The following is a 22,345-nucleotide window of genomic DNA, read 5'->3' as shown; positions in this document are numbered from 1 at the left end:
TATACATATACAATAATAAGTACACACAGAATAGAGATGTCTGTTTCCAGTGTGTTGGTATTAATATTTCACAGGTTGGATTGATTAAAGTGTTTTAAGTGTTTTGGGGTCCACTTAATAAAAGAGACAAATTGAAAATGTTGCTGTATTTCAACTTGAGTACAGCGAGAACATTAATGCCTATATTAATTTTGTTCATGTCCTGCGAGCACGAGTTGACCCTCCTCCGCTCCCCGTTGCAGTGTTTCCAGCCGGAGCTGCCCTGGGCCAAGTGCAACCAGCCCTGGAACACCGACCGCTGCATCGAGGACACCTTCCGCAAGAACAAATCCTTCTGGCTGGCCGCCAACGCCTCCAACTTCACCTCCCCCGTCACCGAGTTCTGGGAGTGAGTTACGCCAGAGCGCCGACGGGGCGCTTAAAACAAACGAGGGTGTTGTGGGTGGGAGATGTAGCGCGAGATAGGCAGCCAATGGCGGGCGCGTCCCCACAGTCCTACCTCCGTGAGTCAGGCTGTAGGTGAAGGACCAGGCATCGAGGTCTTAAAGGACTTTTGATTTGGTGAAAATGGCCAAAGATTTTTTTGAAACAAGTAAAAACGCGAAGAATTCGTATTCCGAGGACTCGGAAGACCGTAAAAAAAAGAGAAAGTTTTTTGCCGCACGTTCGGGAAGAATTTGAGGTAACGCCCGTCGAGTAACTGATATCTGAATGTGTCATTTTTGTGGGCGTGTCCCTTTGCGGTGCGTCCCTCTTTTTGATAAATGTTCTGCTAATTTATCGGGTAACCCACGAAGACGTTAAAGAACAGTAGAGGCTTCGCTTTGATCCGATTGGCTGGCAGTCAGAGACTCGTGCCAAAGAAAACCCTCTTCAACTCTCCACAAGAAGTAGTTAAAAAAATAAGCTAACGGGAAAACTCTCGCAATTAGAAACATGGATGAGATCGTCGTTCTTGAGTTGCACAAGAGGGACCCGCCCACTCACGGAGCGTTCCCTTTCCTCCAGACGTAACGTTCTGGGCATCTCCGACGGCATCGACAACATCGGCCCCATCAAGTGGGACCTGGCTCTGTGCCTGCTGCTCGTCTGGGTCGTCTGCTTCTTCTGCATCTGGAAGGGCGTCAAGACCACTGGCAAGGTAACCGCCGGCATCGGATGAGTTGTTTTCTGTTCCTTCTCGAAGTCGCCAAACTTAAAATAAACTTCTACCGCCGCTGTATCGTAAAGACAGGGTGACGCTCATGTGACAGTTTTCTTTTGATTTTTACCAAGACAACAATGGGGGCTGTGTGAAAAACTGTTCGGGGGGGAAATGCAAATGTCTTTTCCCCTAAAGAGGGAAGCAGCAGCCAGCACTCTAAATCCCTTCTTATCCTTTAAAGAAATGCAGTGGAAGTAATTGAGAGTTTAGCAATGGTCCTCAAGAGGAAGAACGTGGCATTTCCTCAAGTACATAAATGCACCACCTGACAGAATACGAGGGGTTGAAGGGACGCATGTTTCCTATTGGACGACAGCATAAAGGGGTCATAGTCAGACCGTTTGTCCATTAACGGCTACAACACAGATCGGAGGATCAATCCATCCCAGACGGCTGTTTTTAGAAGCCCCAACTCTACGTATTGATTGGTCCGGCCTGATTTACGCTCTCCGGTTGCTCAGAGTTGTAACTCCCGTTAACGAAGCCACCGCGGTGCGGTCGGCTCTCCGATAACGGATACCGACGCACAAGTTATTGATTCATGGGGACTTCCTGTGGTCCGTTGCAGTCATGATGTAAGAGCAACCGCCTTGGGTTGTCGAATCCCTGTAAGGACTTCAAAGAGATCCTTACAGGGACTACCAAGACGGACCATTGACCGACCAATGGGAACGAGCCTTCCCCTGGATGTTACCATTGACCGACCAATGGGAACGAGCCTTCCCCGGGATGTTACCATTGACCGACCAATGGAAACGAGCCTTCCTCTGGATGTTACCATTGACCGACCAATGGGAACAATCCTTCCCCTGGATGTTACCATTGACCGACCAATGGGAACGAGCCTTCCTCTGGATGTTACCATTGACCGACCAATGGAAACGAGCCTTCCTCTGCATGTTACCATTGACCGACCAATGGGAACGAGCCTTCCCCTGGATGTTACCATTGACCGACCAATGGGAACGATCCTTCCTCTTGTGGGTCCTTTTGGATAACGCCTCTCCTGTGCCCCCCCGGTCTCCCACAGGTGGTCTACATCACGGCCACATTCCCGTTCGTCATGCTCATCGTGCTGCTGATTCGGGGCGTGACGCTGCCGGGCGCGTCCGCGGGCATCATGTTCTACCTGTACCCTGACCTCGAACGTCTGAAGGACCCAGAGGTAGGTGCCCACTGTGCTGCCCGAGTGTGAAGAACAAAAAAAATGTTTTGCATAATGTTTTTACGAAGTTATCGTACGGGAAACACGGCCGGCGTTAGTGACCCGCCACCTAAACCCCGGCCCCTCCAGCCTCTCCACGCGTCGCCCTTCCCCCTCAGCAGCAGGCCTCAGCCTTTCTGTCCGCCCCTTTTACTTCACAGGTGTGGATCGACGCCGGCACCCAGATCTTCTTCTCCTACGCCATCTGTCTGGGCGCCATGACTTCCTTGGGGAGCTACAACAAGTACAAATACAACTGCTACAGGTGAGGCATCAGTTTTCAGGGGAGGGGTGTAGCGGTGAAGAGAGGGGATCCTTGTGTGTTCATTAACAAATCCTCCTCATGACATATGTGTGACATAGGGACTGTTTGCTGCTGGGAGCCCTCAACAGTGGTACCAGTTTTATCTCTGGCTTCGCAATATTTTCCGTCCTGGGCTTCATGGCACAAGAGCAAGGGGTGGACATTGCTGATGTGGCAGAGTCAGGTACGAGGGTTCTGTAAAGGCGGCAGTGATGGTGGGCGCTGCCTCCTGGTTAACAAATTAAAAACAACAGTTGTGACAAAAGAAGGAAAAAAACCAGCAACGAAATCCCCAAATGAATTGAACTTGGTATCAAATGGATTCCCTTCCCTTCGATTTTAATTTCTTACAAATGACGGCATCGGAATGTGGAAGTTTTTCCGCAATCAAACACTAGTTGACAAAAAAAAGCAGAACGTGAGCAAATGCTAACATCGGGTTTGGTTAGCGCAGCGTTTCCGAACAGAAAGGCAAGCTGGATGGATTAAGGCCGAGATGAGAGGCAATGTGGGAAGAAAGGATTTTAGTTTTTAGAGGAGCAAGAGATGGAGACATTGAGAGGAGCCAGAGTTGAGCTAGCTGCTACACTTAGGACCAGCTGTGTTAGGGCAGTGTGCTAGCGTAACCCTCGTGCCTCATTATGAAGAATTGCTCAATCATTTTGGCTGTGTTTATGCATTTTGGCGTGAGTTTTTTTCTTTCTTCAAATTTTGGAAGTTCCCTTTGATTAATAATAAATCCCTTCAGGGACGACAATGTCCCCCATTGAAAACATTTTGTATTCCTCGACCATTAAAGTATTAAATCGTGTATTCTATTATATCGGTCTTTTAATTTAAGTCCCTGCCTTCAGATATTATTATATTCTTTTACAAAATTTGGCCATTTTCTCAAATTTGCCTGATCGAGTAATAAATACATGCAATTCTCCCGGTGTCCACTAGGACCGTAACTGCTATATTATGGAGCATGCAATGCATTCAAATCAATGTTATTGCTCGCCATTGACTTACATCCCCATTGCTGTGATGCCTATACATTGAGAGTGGCATATGGTGTTATTCGTTAAAAGTTAAAAAAAATTCGAGAGCCGGCAACACCATTTCTTAAATTTTGGGCCCACAGCCATAAAATCACTAAACCACAAAAGTCCATGTTTACCATGAACTATTAGACATTTCGGCAGAGTAAATAAACTAAGGGGTGACCGTAATTACCCGATATCATTCCCATGTATTTAGAGTATATGTCTTACGATGTGTAGTTTATTGATAAAGACTTTACGAGGCTGCAAATGCAACCTTTTTGTTTTTGTGAGTATTTCCTTAAAGCTTGTTTTTCACGTCCCAAAGCGGATGAAAGATGAACGTCGGCTCTTTCTATATTAATAATACCCTCGAGGTTACTACCCCTCAAAGAAAAAGGTGGTAATCCGCCAACAGAGAACTGAAAGCTGCTGTTTGGGAACTTTGAATCTCCTTTTCTCTGGATTTGACACGTTTCTGTGCCATTAAGGTGACATTTTAAGATTTTAGGACTTCCTGTTTGACATAAAAATGTGACTCAAAGCTTGAAACTCGTCACATCTTTGCTGATCGCGACAAGATTCGGTCTTCATCTATTGCCCCGAGATCGTCAACAAAAAGGTTGAAATGCAAACACTCTCCACGCTGCCAGCCCAGTCGATACGAATATTGGACAATTCTGTGTAGTCTCCAATTTTACACCCAGTGGCCGAATGAAAATTTTTAAGCATCCAGTGGCCGAACGAATTTTTGTAAGCAGAATTATCCAATATCAACGTTGTGTTTGGCGAGTGGGTTGATGCTCCACGGGCTCCCGAAGAATAGAAGTGCTCATCAGAGCGACGAGACAGAAAGCAATGTGAATAGAGATTACACAAGTGCATCGCAGGTCCGTCTTAACTGCGACTGCTTGATCCCGATGCACTTGAACGCTGCATGGGAGATTATTGCTGAATGTGGCTTCTGTTTAACCCCGAGAAATTTATAAGAATTTTTTAATTTGTTTAAATGTATATATATAGATAGTATTTTAACATTTTGCACAGTCAAGTAATGATTAATCACACTGCTTGATGTGGATTTTTAAAATTTTAATAAATGATTTTAATACACCCTGTTAGCATTTCCCCCTCAGAGAATATGGAAGTCGCTCCTATTTTACGAGTCAACGCGGTGTTTGGTTGGATGCCTTGTCACATTTTGCAACAAAAAAAACTGAACATATTTCCGTATATTTACATATCTTGCTATCAGCTGTCGCCGTTACGGCTGCTTCCCTGTTTCTTAACTTCTGTTTTACACTTCCCAATGTGCAGTGGCGTCAACGTCAAATTAAATCTCTTCATAAAAGAACATGAAAAAGCCATTGCTGCTTTTTTATTTGACATACAAATTTTTGTATATGCTGCTGTTTTGCAGCGGCCATTTTGCATCCCTTCGGAGGGGAGGAGCACGCCCAGTTCAGTCGGGGATGCAGAATGGCTCGAGTGACGTTTAAAAAAAACTCAATTATACTCCAAATATGCCTGATATGATCGACTTATTCTACAGAATAGATGCACATCACATGTATGGAACGCTGTAAAGTGCATATATATATATTTAACATAATTAATGTTTATAAAGCAGGAAGTGACAGGTAAGTAAAGATGTGTGACGCTATCTTAATGTCTTATTTTAAATGACAGCCATTCGCAGTATCGTAGGTTGATCATGCATTCACATCTGGTTTTGCATCTCCATGGTTTGGGGCTTTTTCTTCCCACAGGGAGGCAGATCAGATCAGTTTATTGCGATGCTAATGTCGCCTCCCCCCCACCCCCCTCTGTCTGCTCTCTCCCCCACCCCCCCACCCCACCCTTCCTCTGCAGGTCCTGGCCTGGCGTTCATCGCCTACCCCAAGGCGGTGTCCATGATGCCCTTCCCCACCCTCTGGGCTGTGCTCTTCTTCATCATGCTGCTGCTGCTTGGCCTCGACAGTCAGGTCAGCGGAGACGTGAACTAGAGACGGGAACTTTCACACGGCAGGCAAACAGGAAGTGGTGATAACGCTCGCACGTGTAATATATTGAGGTTCCCGTGAGCAAAAAAAAAGAAAGAAAGTAGAACCCTGTGCGCGGACTTTAAGGACGTTTTTCTTTATTCGGGTCCAAGCGACTGACATTCAGTCCGAGAGGACCCTATTGAAATTGTTAGGGGTATTATTATTATTATTATTATTACGCTTTATTTGAGAACATTGGGCGCATATTGGGGTTATGTAACATACCCCCAAAACTCACCAAATTTGGCAGGCTTGGTAAAAAATAGACGTATAATAGAGACATCAAATTTGGGTTTTAAAAATTTGCTCTCTAGCGCCCCCTCAAGGTTTGACTGGCGACGCCCAGCATGTCCGATTGACTTGACATTTTTCACACATGTCCACTTGGACCTGTTCTACAAAAAAGCCTCAGAGCCCTAAGCTCCACCTAATTAGATTTTCTGCCATTTTGAATTTGTGAAAAACACATAATTAGCCACTTCTCCAACTCCTGTCTTGTATTTCAATGGTCATCACTTCTACACTATTGGGAACAATCACTCCAGACTTGAAGTATATGTGCACATTGCATCCTGTAACATGCACACAGAATTCTGTGCGATTTGAACAATAGCCAAAGTTGGGCGTTTTAGGCGTTTTTTGCTTAAATTTGTCATTTTTTGCTGTTCTACATTTACAAGCTCCGCCCACAAAACTACTCTGGTCGAATTCAATCTTGTTCAAAGTTGATCGAAAGACCTTAATGATGAATACTGCGGAGAATGGTGACTTTTCACTGAACTTTATTTGACGTTATGTGGACCCCAATAAACTCCGACTTTTTGTGATTTGTTATGTTATAGACCAGGGGTGGGCAAACTTTTGGACTTGCGGGCCACAATCGGTTCTAAAATTTGACAGAGGGGCCGGGCCAGGAGCATTTATAAAAATAAATAAATTAATATACACTTTTATTAATCCCCAAGGGGAAATTACTTCTCTGCATTTAACCCGTCCTTAGTTATTAAGGAGCAGTGGGCTGCAGTGATGCGCCCGGGAAGCAACTGGGGGTTCAGTGCCTTGCTCAAGGACACTTCGACTTGCAACTAATGGGGAGAGCGGGGATCGAGCCCACAACCTTGTGGTTGCAGGACGACCCTCTTACCCCACTGAGCTACAGCCGCCCCAAATGGACACGCAATGTAATTTATTAAACCTGGAGATTGCGTCTGATTTTTATACATTTCAATTGAAGGTGCAAAGTTAAAGAAATTGACATTTACTGGAAAAAGATCAATGGAATCACTTTCAACATTCAAAACATATTTTTACCCAACGAAATAATCAAGCTCAATAATTTCTAATTGTTTTAAACCCCGCAAAATAATGGACGGATTGTCTCAGCTCTCTATATAATGAGGCACAATTGTCCTCAGGTACAAGTGGAAAGAGAAAATATGGCCCTAAAGCTGAAAATTGAAGTTCGATTTTTAAAAATTCTTCATATCTCTTCTGAAAACACACCTTTAATCATGTGGACGAACTGTTTTGGTGTTTGAAATTGGTTTACCAAAGGTCATAGGTTCACAAAAGCAGTGAAATATCTGAATACAATGCTAGATACATGTAAATAAATGTGGAAAACTAAATTTGTTATTATCGTTTTTTTGAGTAAAAATTATGTGGTCCGTCACACATTCACCAAAATGATAAAGATGGGACTGAGAAATGACTTCATATTGCAGATAAATCTTCATGGGTTGTGTGCAAATAAAAAATGACCATTACATTTTTTTTTCTTCAAATAAATATGTATTGTACATAAATAAATAAAACTACATTATATACATGTTGAGAAATAGAAAACAGAACACAACTATTGGCACAGACTATTTACAATATGGCTTCACTATAATAACATCATGTCATCGTGTCATGCTGGTGGTCCTCCGGGGCACGAGACCTCTTTGCTGGCCGGGCAGGTTGAACTGCAGGTTGAGCTGCAGGTTGAGCTGCAGGCGCTGGTGAATCCTCTCTGTAAAATACAAGACTAGTCAGCACCGCGCACAAGTTACGGACACCGGGACGGACACCGTGACACGTAACGTGTAGTAAAGACTCTTACCCGGTCCAAGTGGCTCTCTTCTGGCTGCGTGTTCCTCCTCGTGGCTCTGCAGCTCCTCCAGGCTCCGCGCTGCTCGCCAAAATCACTGCGGCTGTTTCTAAATGAGCCTCACCTGTGTGGTGGGCGGGTCCTTTGTGATTTACTGAGTGTTCATTGGTTGTTTTTTTCGCAAAATGTTGACAGACAAACGGATTGACAAATCACGGTGAAGGGTTTCGTGTGACGAGTTCTTTCCGCGCTAACGCACACCGGAAGTAAACAAAGTTGCGATTTGGACAAGTTCGGCGGGCCGGATTAAAAAGCCTAACGGGCCGGATGTGGCCCGCGGGCCGTAGTTTGCCCATGTCTGTTATAGAATATTACTTAAACTAATCCAATACTTCCAAAAATAATCATGGATGATGCCAGTCAAGGCCTGAAGACATTTACATGAATAAACATACAAATCTGTCATAGGAACACCTATTTAAAAAAATTAAATGACAAGTTGACACATGATGCATGAATATGTTCACTTCGTCAAAGCGCCACCTAGTGGCTCAACTGGACTTACTCAAATCTGCCCAAAACTTGTCGTGCTTGTTAGAAGTCACGTACTGAGGATATGGACGAGCCTAATTTCACGTAGAATTAAAGAACGCCACCTACTGGCGAAATAAAAATCAGCGTTACTGGACAAACGGTAAAATGTCCTGCGTTCTCGGCCGAGCAGCATATGTTAATAAAACGCTGCTTTTTAATGCCCAAAATAGATATTCAGTTTATTAAGTAAGTATTTTTATTGCACTTATCGCAGTCACAAAGTGCAGTAAAGTAGTCAATTATAACAATTTAATGGCATATAAAATCTAGAAAAGTGGAATTTAACCTTATTTAACCGTATTTATGAGGCTGAACTGTATTTTCTGCCATATTTTCCCCATAAAAATGACTTTAACAATCAATTAGATTCTAAACATAGGGAAATAGTTGTTCTGAACATTAATTGTGGAAGCACACACACATCCCAGAATAGATGAAGTGGCTCCCGGTAAATCCTCGTCATGAAACACCGACGATGCCTTTATTGACCAAATGAAGCTAAAAGGCTGTCGACCAAAAGGATTGAATGCATTCTTTATGAAATTATAATTTGTTAATCTCACTGTGTCTGTCTCCTCGTGCAGTTTGTGGAGGTGGAAGGGCAGATCACATCCCTGGTGGATCTGTATCCGTCCTTCCTAAGGAAGGGTTACCGCAGAGAGATCTTCATCGCTATCATCTGCAGCATCAGCTACCTGCTTGGACTCACCATGGTTACCAAGGTAACGGCACCATTAAAAAGAGGGGGGGGGGGGAACTTGAAGGGAATTAAAAAGGCAACTCTTTTTTTTAATATAAAAACCAAGCCAGCAATTTTTGCTAAGCCCCGCCCCTTGGAAGCAGACTGGCCAATCGCAGTGCAGCATTGGCCACTCATGCGATTGGTCCAGATTTCCTTCATTGCCAGGCCGGTTTATTGGGTTGTGGGGCTGGCTATGGTTAAATGTTGTTGTTTAAAGACATCCTGTATCACATTGGAGCTTTTAGCTTCTATCTTTATCTTTGTAACCTGTTTTCACTGTTTGGCATCCTGGATATAAATCCTTCAAGCACACATAGGAGCATCCTGGGGGCGGAGCTTAACAAAGGCAAAACCTCCTGTCTGAACAATTTACTTTTTTGAGAATACAATACTGATGTTTGTTAAGCATGCCCAATACGACATTAAAATACAGAATACAAATGTAAATACACAAAGTGCCCTTGAGGTGTAGGAACTCTGCGACCTTCACCCGTGACCTTCAGGGTTCCACACACACTACGGACCTGACGACTGATTTTGATCCATCACAGTATAAACGAGCTCACGGCACACAGTGACAATAAAACATCTTTAAATAAAAGACGGCGGCGACGTTGTTCATACAGCTATTAGCGCCGGCCCCCGGGGAGATGACGGGCGGATATTTATACCGTCAAGTCATGAGAACTCTCCTTCCCTCCGCCGGCATTAATAGATACAGTAGAGATGACTCCTTCTCTCCTCTTCCCCTGATACTCAGAGTCCTCGTCCTCTCTCCTCCTCCTGTCTCCTAGATTGGCTTGCTGTCCCAACCTGGTCTCACGCGACCCTCACGACCTCCTTCTCTCTTCCCTGTCGCTCTTCTATTTTCTGACCCCCCAGCCTCTCCATCCGTCGTTCCCATGACGACATCTTTTTATGGCTGCGCTGGCCTGGTTAAAAGTTTAGGATTCCTATGATTGTTCAAATAGTTCTCACACCGCCGGACGCACACACACACTCACACACTCGATTCAGTCTCACGTGTCGACATGTCGGCTTTTGAAATGTGACAGAAAGTAAAATAATCCTGTGATATAAACCAAGTCTTTCTCTCTCTCTCTCTCTCTCTCTCTCTCCCTCTCTACAGGGTGGCATGTATGTTTTCCAGCTGTTTGATTACTATGCAGCGAGCGGTGTTTGCCTTCTGTGGGTGGCATTCTTTGAATGTATAGCTGTTGCCTGGGTTTATGGTGAGTACCCTCTAAATATACATAAATGTATCATTTATAAATATACAAAATATCTCCAGCTTATTATATATAATAATAGATATTATTATTTATTATGTAATATATATTATATATATATAATAATAAAATGTGTAAATATATATCATAATTATTTATGATGTAATATATATATATATAATTATATATATTATTATATACAGGACTGTCTCAGTAAATTAGAATATTGTGATAAAGTTCTTTATTTTCTGTAATGCAATTAAAAAAACAAAAATGTCATGCATTCTGGATTCATTACAAATCAACTGAAATATTGCAAGCCTTTTATTCTTTTAATATTGCTGATTATGGCTTACAGCTTAAGAAAACTCTAAAATCCTATCTCATAAAATTTTAATATTTCCTCAGACCAAGTAAAAAAAAAGATTTATAACAGCTGAGTGTTTGTCAAGGCTCAGGAAACCCTTGCAGGTGTTTCGAGTTAATTAGACAATTCAAGTGATTTGTTTAATACCCTACTAGTATACTTTTTCATGATATTCTAATATTTAGAGATAGGATATTTGAGTTTTCTTAAGCTGTAAGCCATAATCAGCAATAAATCAGAATAAAAGGCTTGCAATATTTCAGTTGATTTGTAATGAATCCAGAATGCATGACATTTTTGTTTTTTTAATTGCATTACAGAAAATAAAGAACTTCATCACAATATTCTAATTTTCTGAGACAGTCCTGTAGATACATATATTAATAAAATATGTATATATATTATTATATGATATATATATTTAATAATAAAATATATACACTACCGTTCAAAAGTTTGGGGTCACTTAGAAATGTCTTTATTTTTCAAAGAAAAGCACTGTTTTTTCAATAAAGATAACATTAATCAAAAATACACACTATACATTGTTAATGTGGTAAATGACTATTCTAGGTGGAAACGTCTGGTTTCTAATGAAATATCTCCAGAGGTGTATAGAGGCCCATTAACATCAACTATCACTCCAGTGTTCTAATGGTACATTGTGTTTGATCATCGCCTTAGAAGACTAATGTCTGATTAGAAAACCCCTTGTGTGAAAATATAGTCAATGTCTTGACTATATTTTCTATTCAATTTTCAATTCATTTGATCAATAAAAGTGAGTTTTCATGGAAGACACGAAATTGTCTGGATGACCCCAAACTTTTGAACGGTAGTGTATAATATTATAGAATATGTGTATATATATTATAATATATATATTACACTACCGTTCAAAAGTTTGGGGTCACCGTCAGCGTGGTGTGTCCGCTGTGGGCGGAGGAGAGGAGCAAGTTATGGTTCATTAGTACCAGAACTATGGATCAAAAACATACACAAGGCACTCCACCTCAGTTCCAGGTAGCCTATATATATATATATATATATACATATATACTGTATATCACATACATATATATCACATATATATCTTATATAAATAAATATATCACATATAATATATTCATATATATCATATATTTATCATATAGCATGTATATATATATATATATATACATGCTACCTGGAACTGAAGCGCTCCACCTTAGTTCCAGGTAGCCTATATATGCTATATATTAATATATTATATGTGATATATTTATTTATATATGATATATATGTGATATATATATGTACACTACCGTTCAAAAGTTTGGGATCATCCAGACAATTTTGTGTCTTCCATGAAAACTCACTTTTATTTATCAAATGAATTGAAAATTGAATAGAAAATATAGTCAAGACATTGACAAGGTTAGAAATAATGATTAATATTTGAAGTATTAATTTTGTTCTTCAAACTTCAAGCTCAAAGGAAGGCCAGTTGTATAGCTCAGTGGTTCTCAACCTTTTTTCAGCGATGTATCCTCTGTGAAATACTTTTTTCAGCCAAGTACCCCCTAACCAGCGCAAATAATCTTTGTTAAAAAAAAAAGTAGTAATACACAGCACTGTGCCATCAGTGTCGGATTTATTAAACTGTCAACAATGAACATTGCATTAAACTGAATGCTTTAGCATTTACATTTTAATGAGAAACTTGTGCTTCACTGAGGATCTTTGTCAGTCTTGGCCACTGCTGTGATGAAGCTCTTCTCCAGGCACAGTCTGTTTCTTTGCTTTGATCACAGTCATGGCAGAGAAGGAGGCCTCACATAAATATGTGGAGGCAAAGGGCAGCAGCTGCTCCAAAGCGTTCTGTCCCAGGTCAGGGTGCTCCTGCTTCACACACACCCACCACTGTGTGAGTGTGGATGTGGCACACTTCATCTGGAGGCCACGGTCACATGACACTTCCAGGAGTTTCTCCTGATAAGTGACAGGTAGCTTCTGTTTGCTTCAGACAAGAGAAATGGGTTTCTCACCCAATCCAGCTGTACAGATTTATCCTCCATGTCAGGAAAGTAGGAATGAAAATCTTGAATCACGTTGGTCAAATGTCCCACGATGACCGACTTGACTGGAGCTCTGTCCACATCCTCACGAGAGAGAAAAGCAGGTGAGATCTCCCTCTGCAGAGGACCTTCTCCACAGCTCCCCACCCACCTTGTCATGTTGAACATGCTGCTCTCCTCGCCCTGCAGACACATTCAGTTCGTTCAGTTTGCTGAATGTATCTGCCAGAAGTCTGTGTCCTGGAACAAGGTGGCATGGGGAGACCTGTGCTCGATCAGAAAGGCGTGCACTTCAGATCGTCATTCCAACAGCCGGTTGAGTATTCTCCCTGGAGAGAGCCAGCGTCCTTCTGTGTGCAGCAGCAGTGTGTTCAGCATGTCTTCACAGAGGAGGCCAAACAGGCGTGCATTGCGTGGCCTCGACTTTATGAAGTGGATCACTTTGACGCTGTCGTTCAAAACGTCATGGAACACAGGGCTCATGTTCTTGCACGCCAACGCTTCCCTGTGTCTGACACAGTGAGTCCACTTCATGTCGGGGTTTTCTTTTTGAGTCCTCTGGCGCTGCCGTCATTGAGGCCGCTGCGTCCGTGCAGATGCTGCGGCAGGATTTCCAGCTCGTGCCGTTTTCACAGAAGAAGCTGTTAACAACATCAACAATGTCCTCTCCTGTTGTTCTTCCCTCCAACGTTTTGCAGAATAGAATGTGTTCATAAATGTCGTCAGTATCGATGTATCTTACAAAAGCAACAAGTTGTGCATTTCCACTGACATCTGTGGATTCATCCAGCTGGAGTGAAAAAGAGTCGCTAATTTCCCCACAACTTGCTCGACTGTCTGTTCCCATGTTGTCTATTCTGCGGCAGACAGAGTCATTAGACAAAGGCCCAGTCTGTAACTTCTCCAGCATGTCTCAGCCAGCTCAGCCAGCACAGCAGCGGCAGGAAGGAGCAGGTCTTCGGCTGTGGTGTGTGGTTTCTTGGCTTTAGCTATGAGCAAAGCCACCGCATAAGATGCCTCCAGGGCTTTGGCTGATGTCGTGGAGGCTTTACGCATCGTTTCTTGAGATGACCGGAATTCAGAGAGTTTCCTCTTGAAAAACTCAGGTGGCTTACCAGCGTAATTTGCATGTTTTGTCTTGAGATGGCGCTCAAGATGGGCTGGCTTCATGCTACTGTTGGCTCACCTCTCCCCACAGAGGAAACACAACGGCTTGGGTGGGCTGCAACTCGTGGACGTAAATCCCATTAAAACATAGTCGTCTGAAAACTGACAGGATTCTGCCGGCTCTGGTTTGGCCTTCTTTGGCACTTGTCCCTCTGTGTTTTCAGCAGCATTGCTGCTCCGCTTCAACCACGACTTCATTATTTGAGTTTAAAAGCCGGCAGTGATAGACGGGTCAGGACCGTTAGCGTGTGCCACGTTGGGTCAAACCATCCTGATATGGGGGAGACTCTGGGTTTTTAGGATAATTAAATTAAATTGCCTACTTAATATACAATTCAGTTTATGAACTTACACTTGTGTTTTATTGAATATTTATTAAATAACTATTTTTAAAGGATTTTTGAATGGATGCTAATTTTAAATAGATTTTTAAAATATCTCATGTACCCCTTGGAGTGCCTTCACGTACCCCCAGGGGTACGCGGACCCCCATTTGAGAACCACTGGTATAGCTTATATCACCAGCATAACTGTTTTCAGCTGTGCTAACATAATTGCACAAGGGTTTTCTAATCATCCATTAGTCTTCTAAGGCGATTAGCAAACACAATGTACCATTAGAACACTGGAGTGATAGTTGATGGAAATGGGCCTCTATACACCTCTGGAGATATTTGATTAGAAACCAGACGTTTCCACCTAGAATAGTCATTTACCACATTAACAATGTATAGAGGGTATTTATGATTAATTTAATGTTATCTTTATTGAAAAAACAGTGCTTTTCTTTGAAAAATAAAGACATTTCTAAGTGACCCCAAACTTTTAAACGGTAGTGTATATATATATATCATATATATAATAATATATATATAATATTATATAACAATAATATACATTATTTAATATATATATTATTAGATTATATATATATATATATATATATATATATATACACATATATGTATTGTAATGGCTCTACACTGAGCATAGTTCCCCGTATCCCATACGTCGAGGTTAAACCGATTTTAAAATGTGTGTGTGTGTGGGGGGGGGGGGGGGGGGGCAAAGGTCACTGTGAACTTTTCTTTTTTTTAAACTTTTCTTTTTTGGCACAGACCGGTCGACAAAAGACTTAAACAAAGCCGTGCCTGTCTCGAGGGGGTCGTTGTCTTGGGTTGAACACTCGTAACCAGAGAGTGTTTCTCTGTCTCCACAGGCGCTGATAATTATTACGATGCTCTGGAGGACATGCTGGGCTACAGGCCCAACCCCTGGATGAAGTGGAGCTGGACTGTTATCACTCCTCTACTGTGCATGGTGAGAGCCTCCTGTGTTTACCGGCCGGGACAAACTCATGCATAACAATCCAGTCGTTCGCAGACGATGACACATTTTATATATATTTTTGATTCCTTCCTCTTTTTTTTACTGAAAACATTTCTTCTGCTTTTGGGAACTTGTTCTGGTCCTCTCGTGTTTCTTAAAGGGACAGGTCGCCATTTTAGCCAATCAATATGCAGTATGTGCCTTTGTGAATTCTTCAATATGAATCAAAATCCACCGAATTAATCCATTTTGTTGTGTATTTTCAGAATAATACACGTTGTTTTTCATTTGAAGAAGCCACATGATGTAATGCCCTCCTTCCTCTCCAGGGCTGCTTCATCTTCTCCCTGGTGAAGTACAAGCCGCTGACGTACAACAAGGTGTACGAGTACCCGGACTGGGCCGTGGGCCTCGGCTGGACTCTGGCCTTGACCTCCATGATCTGCATCCCCATGGTGGTGGTCATCAAGATCATCAGGTCTGACGGGCCGCTCATTGAGGTGGGTAGAGTGGGAGAGAGGAATGGGTGGAGTGGTAGAGTGGGTTGGGTAGAGTGGGTTGGGTAGAGTGGTAGAGTGGGTTGGGTAGAGTGGTAGAGTGGGTTGGGTAGAGTGGTAGAATGGGTTGGGTAGAGTAGTAGAGTGGGTTGGGTAGAGTGGTAGAGTGGGTTGGGTAGAGTAGTAGAGTGGGTTGGGTATAGTGGTTTTGTGGATGTGATCATTTGCAATAGTTTTGAAGCTTATTAGGGTCCTCGTCGACTTCGTCGTAGAGGAACCTATTGTTTTTCTAAGAGCTATTGAGACCTTTATCATATCCCAAACATTGTCAAATTTGACATGCATATCAGGACTGGTGGAAATTCTTATATTTTATAGGTCTCGCATTTTAGTACAAAGAAATTGCTCTATAGCGCCCCCTTTCAGTAGAAAGGTTGCCATTTTTGAAAGCTATGACAGATTGTTCTGAAATTTGGTATACATATTCACTTGGACCTGCTCTACAAATAAGTTAATGGTGGCCATCAAATGCGCCTTCTTAGATTTTCCGCCATTTTGAATTTTGTAAAAAAATATTTTTTTCACTTTTTCCCGAAACACTGTCCGATTCATCCGAACATTTCTGGGGTCCATTATTGGTTCAATGTCATCATATCTCCTGAAAATCTTGTTGATATCTTATTGCGTTCAGAGAATATAGACCAATGAACATTTAAGGGGTGTGGCCTCATATTTGAAGTCACACAACTTCTAAATTATTTGGCCGATCCTCACCAAATTACTAGCCTATGTCCATATCGCATCCCTTAAACTACTTTATTTTTTTCATAATATTTGAACTTTAGGGGGCGCTACAATTAATTCCTCAATATCTGCATTTTTTGCCCTTTTTAAGCCTTTTTCATGTTTTTGGCAGTTGTAAAACTGTTAACTCCTCTAGAGCTTACACCCGATCCATTCCAGACTTGCCCAGTATGATCTTGAGACCTTTGCCGTGAAAAGATCTTTGAAAGATTTAAAAAATATTAAACTTTGTGCGGTGGGTCGAACATACAAAAACACCATTCGCCATAAAAATCCAAGTTGATGTAACTCGCCCATACATTATGTAATCTGCTTCATATTTCTCATATATCATGTAATGCTAATCCTGAAGACAGCCATATGCTAATTTTGAATAATAGTCATAGCGCCACCTCCTGGCAAGAGGAAGTTACATGTTTTCTACTTTTTTACCCTTCTCCTCACAGATTATTCAGATCCCTCTCAAAATATACCAGAATAGATGTAAGACCTTGATAATGCTTCCCTGTGAAGGTCGTAATGACACGTTGAAGTGTGGCGAGTCGTAGCATCAGCAAACTTTGATCCTTCGCCGTGAACAAATAAACAACGTGACTAAACTTGGCACACACATTTAAAGTCAAATATGTAGTTACCTGATATGATTTGAATGCTTCGGAATGACAATATGGCTCGATAGCGCCCCCTAGAATGAATTTTTGTTCAAAAGCCCAAGTTTTTTGCCTTCAATGACTAATTGACTCGTAATTCAGCATACATCTCCGCTTGGACCTGCTCTACAAAAAATATTATTATGACCATAAGCTACGTCAACTTAGATTCTCCGCCATTTTGAATTTTGTAAAAAAACTTTTTTTGCACTTTTCTTCAAAACGCTTGTTCCGATTAATACCAGAATTTCTGAGGTCCATTATTGGTTCAATTTAAAGGAATAATTTTCAGGAATTGTTGATATCTTATTGCGTTCAGAAGATATGGACCAATGAACATCCAAGGGGTGTGGCGTAATATATAAAGACACCTAACTTCCAAATCACTTTGACTATCTTCACCAAATTGGTAGCCTATGTCCACGGCTGTGTCCAGTCGCCGTCGCGGCAGCTCCGCGGAGATTGTGCGCTCTTTTAGTTTTTGTGTTTATTTTTAATATTTTCTTTGCCACAAACACATCGGCACTAACAACATACGACCGCAGCACACTTTTGGACATAAACTTTTGCGCAAAACAAGGGTTTTTGTCCACTTTTTCCATCGATCCAGCGTGGCCGGCAGAGATTGTAATGCGAACCACAACAACAACAGTGGAGCCGCTACTACGGGAGCAGCGAAAACATCGAGGGAACGGAGCGGAATTGAACAGACTGAGAGTTCAAGCCCACCGTCCACCTTTGCCCAGCATCCTTCTTGCTAACGTCCAGTCTCTGGAAAATAAGATGGATGATTTTAGGGCAAGGATCAGATTCCAACGGGACATGCGGGATTGTAACATCTTTTGTCTGGCGGAAACTTGGCTGACCCGCTGGTGCGGATCGAGTCATATGCCCAACCGAGTCCTTCTCTGTTTTCCGTGCAGACAGAACGGAAGAGTCTGGTAAATCTAAGGGTGGAGGGTTTGCTTCATGACAAACAACATGTGGTGTGACCCCAAGAACATTAAGACTCTTTCTCGTTCCTGCTCGCGAACCTGGAACATCTGACGATCTCATGCCGTCCATTCTACCTTCCCGGGAGTTCAGCTCGGTCATCACCACAGCCGTCTACATTCCACCACAAGCGGACACCGGCGTAGCACTATCGGACCTACATGATGTGTTATGTCGGCATCAGAACAAGTATCCCGACGGCTGTGGTGGTGGCTGGGGACTTTAACAAGGCAAACCTAAAAAGTCATGCCGAACTTTCACCAGCACATTACGTGTGCTACCAGAGGAAAGAACGTTGGACCACTGCTATCGCCATTCAAGAGAGGCTACAAGGCTGTCTCTCTCCCTCCGTTAGGAAATCAGAACATGCCGCCATTTTTCTGCTTCCGGAGTATAAACAAAGGATCGCGGAAGCGGTAGTGACGAGGAACGTAATGCGGTGGTCTGACCAATCAGAGGCTGAGCTACAGGACGCTCTGTGTATCGTCGACTGGGACATGATCCAATCCAGTTCCAGTGGCGTCAGCGAGTTTTGGAAGTAGCAATGAGCCTCATAGCAACGCTTAACGGACACCATCGTCCCCACGGTGAAAGTTAGGGTCTTTCCTAACCACAAGCCGTGGGTTGATAGATCCATCCGTGAAGCTGTGAACGCCCGCACTGCTGCCTATAACTCCGGTCTTGTATCCGCAACATGGACGAGTACAAGGCAGCGGTCTATGGACTGAGGAGGCGGTGAAGGACGCCAAAGGAGGTACCGAGACAGAGTGGAATCACAGATGGAGCAGCGCGACACCAGGCGCCTATGGCAGGGGCTACGGACTATCACAAACTACCAGAGCAGACCCGCGCAATGGTGAGTGCCGGCGCATCCCTAGCGGACGACCTGAACTCATTTTATGCACGGTTTGAGGCTAGCAACAACAGCGCTAGCTCGCCTAACAACAACACCGTTAAGCGTAGCCGAGGTGAGTTCTACCGCTGGGGATGAACACACACTCTCTGTGACCGAGCACAGTGTGAGGAGGGCTCTGTTGAGGGTGAACACCAGGAAAGCTGCAGGTCCAGATGGCATATCTGGGCGAGTACTGAAGACCTGTGCTAACCAGCTAGCTCCAGTGTTCACCACAATATTCAACCTCTCCTGGCTGAGTCCGTGGTCCCCGCCTGCTTCAAGAGATCCACTATTGTCCCTGTGCCCAAGAATGCTTCTCCAGCATGTATGAATGACTACCGACCGGTGGCCCTCACCTCGGTGGTCATGAAATGCTTTGAGAGGCTGATAAAGGACTACATCTGCGCCTTCCTCCTTCCTCCATGGACCCGCTGCAGTTTGCTTATCGCCCAAACAGATCCACGGATGATGCTGTCTCCCAGGTACTGCACACCACACTCTCTCATCTGGACAGCCAGAGGGGGGCTATGTGAGACTGCTGTTCATTGATTATAGTTCAGCTTTCAACACCATAGTCCCTCCAGACTGGCCGGCAAGCTGATTGAGCTGGGACTGAACACCCCCTGTGTGCTTGGATCCTGGACTTCCTGACCGCCAGGCCACAGGTGGTCAGGGTGGGCAGACAACTCCAAATCCCTCACCCTGAACACAGGATCCCCCCAGGGTTGCGTCCTCAGCCCCCTACTGTACTCCCTGTACACACATGACTGTGTGGCCAGGTTCAGCTCCAACACCATCATCAAGTTTGCGGATGACACAGTGGTGGTGGGCCTGATCTCCAACAACGACGAGAAGGCCTACCTCGAGGAAGTTGCTGATCTGTCACTCTGGTGCCAGGACAACAGCCTCATCATGAATGTCACCAAAACTAAGGAGCTGATTGTGGACTTTAGGAGGGTACAACAACAGAGGACGTACTCACCACTGGGGATTAACGGGACTACTGTGGAGAGGGTGAGCGGGTATAAATACCTGGGAGTCCACATCACCGAGGATCTGACATGGTCAACAAACACAGACACTCTGGTGAGAAAGGCAAGGCAGCGCCTCTACCACCTCAGGCAGCTGAGGAAATTTAAAGTTTCCCAGAGGATCCTTCAGTCCTTCTACTCTGGAGCTGTAGAGGCGTCCTGACAGGAAGCATCACAGCCTGGTTTGGCAACTGCTCCGCTCAGGACAGGAAGGCTCTGCAGAGAGTAGTGCGTTCGGCTGAGCGCACTATTGGAACTACACTCCCACCCTGCAGGACTTGTACACCAGGAGGTGCAGAACCAGAGCCGGCAGGATCATGAAGGATCCTCACCACCCCAACAACAGACTGTTTCAGCTGCTGCGGTCAGGCAGGCGCCTCCGTAGTCACGCTGCAAGAACAGAGAGACTGAGACGGAGTTTCTTTCCTCAGGCCATCAGGATTGTGAACTCCGACCTCACCAGGACCCCCACATAGACCCACACAACTGCCCCTCTTAGGCACACACACACACACACACACACACTTACTGTAAATATTGTGTTGTTTTTTATTTGTAAATAGTGTGTACTTGTTGCCCTTGCACATTCCTGCTGAGCATTGCCACTTTCATTTCACTGCACACCCTGTGTGTGTATGTGACAAATAAAACATCTTGAATCTTGAATCTTCTTGAATCTCAAGGACACACTTAACCTAGTTTGATTTTTTTCATAATATTTGAACGTTAGGGGGCGCTACAATCAATCCCTCAAAATATGCCTTTTTGGCCTTTTTTCAAGTTTTTAGGGGTTGTAAAACAGTTAACTCCTCCTAGAGCTTAAACCCGATTCATTCCAAACTTGGCCAGTATGGTCTTGAGACATTTGTCTTAAAAAATCTTCAACTATGTGCGTTTGCCGGACCGGTAAAGAAACGCCATTTGCCATGAAAATGTACGTTGTCGTAACTCGGCCATACATTATGTAATCTGCTCCATATTTCTCATATGTCATGACATACTGACCCTGAAGAGATCCATATGCTAATTTCTAATTGTGGTCTTAGCACCACCTAGTGGCAAAAGGAACACACATCGTTTATTCTTTGGCTTCCTTCTCTGAGAAGGTAAATCACATCAACATCAAATTTGTTCCACATGAAGGTTAGACTTTCATGATGCCAGAAGACGAAGCATTTTATGTTTCGTCTAACACTGTTGCCGTGGCAACCCATTCTTCGCGTCAAACAACGAAGGGGCTTTAGAAGGACTTAGAATGCTCGAAGCGTAACTAATCTTAGCACACACATAAAGTCAAAGATGTAGTTACCTGATATGATTTGAAAGCTTTGAAATGCTAATATGGCTCAATAGCACCCCCTAGACTGTATTTTATGTTCAAAAGGGTACATTGTTTGCCCCCGATGACTGATTACCTTAAAATTCATCATACATGTCCCCTTAGACCCGCTCTAAAAAAATTACATTTTGACCATAAGCTCCGCCCACTTAAATGTTCCGCCATTTTGAATTTTGTAAAAAACACATTCTTTTCAACTTTTCCAAAACGATAGTTGCTATTCATACACGACTTGTTGTGGTTCATTATTGGTTCAATGCTTTCAAAGGTCTTTAAAAGATTGTTGATATCTCATTGTGTTGAGAGAATATGAACCAATGAACATCCGAGGGGTGTGGCCTGATATTTAAAGACACCTAACTTCCAAATCACTTGGCCAATCCTCGCCAAATTAAGAGGTTATGTTCACATGACATCCCATAAAGGACTCTAATTTTTTCAGAATATTTGAACATTAGGGGGCGCTACAATCAATCCCTCAATATATGCATTTTTTGCATTATTTTCTCACGTTTTGGGGGGTTGTTAAACAGTTAACTCCTCCTAGAGCTTAAACCCGATTCATTCCAAACTAGGCCAGTATAGTCTTGAGACCTTTGTCTTGAGAATTCTTTGAAATATTTGAAAAATATTAAAGTTTGTGCGTTCTCCGGACCGGCAAAGAAACACCATTCGCCAATAAAATGTAAGTTGATGTAACTCGGCCATACATTATCCAATGTGCTCCATATTCCTCGTATGTCATCACATACTGACCGTGAAGACATCCATATGCTA

General features: G+C 43.2%; 1 protein-coding gene and 1 long non-coding RNA gene across 3 annotated transcripts in view; one reads left to right on the top strand and one right to left on the bottom strand.

Moving 5' to 3' along the window:
- LOC130207738 (sodium- and chloride-dependent taurine transporter-like) overlaps nt 1-22,345 on the top strand; it is a 54,958-nt gene that overhangs the window by 27,588 nt on the left and 5,025 nt on the right. For both annotated transcript variants that reach the window (XM_056436422.1, XM_056436421.1), the window contains 10 exons: nt 243-388; nt 1,009-1,141; nt 2,235-2,369; nt 2,570-2,673; nt 2,772-2,896; nt 5,610-5,722; nt 9,053-9,190; nt 10,340-10,442; nt 15,250-15,350; nt 15,689-15,859. In XM_056436422.1, the coding sequence (XP_056292397.1) occupies nt 243-388; nt 1,009-1,141; nt 2,235-2,369; nt 2,570-2,673; nt 2,772-2,896; nt 5,610-5,722; nt 9,053-9,190; nt 10,340-10,442; nt 15,250-15,350; nt 15,689-15,859 (1,269 nt within the window). The remainder of the gene's footprint in view (nt 1-242; nt 389-1,008; nt 1,142-2,234; nt 2,370-2,569; nt 2,674-2,771; nt 2,897-5,609; nt 5,723-9,052; nt 9,191-10,339; nt 10,443-15,249; nt 15,351-15,688; nt 15,860-22,345) is intronic.
- Nucleotides 6,711-9,040, bottom strand: LOC130207753 (uncharacterized). Its single transcript, XR_008834333.1, has 2 exons — nt 7,887-9,040; nt 6,711-7,796 (listed from the first exon to the last, which is right to left on the bottom strand). It is a non-coding gene; the product is annotated as an uncharacterized LOC130207753 (long non-coding RNA).

The sequence above is a fragment of the Pseudoliparis swirei genome, chromosome 18 (genome assembly GCF_029220125.1).
Source record: "Pseudoliparis swirei isolate HS2019 ecotype Mariana Trench chromosome 18, NWPU_hadal_v1, whole genome shotgun sequence".
In the NCBI taxonomy this organism is placed as follows: domain Eukaryota; kingdom Metazoa; phylum Chordata; class Actinopteri; order Perciformes; family Liparidae; genus Pseudoliparis; species Pseudoliparis swirei.
This window is presented reverse-complemented; position numbering and strand designations above follow the sequence as displayed.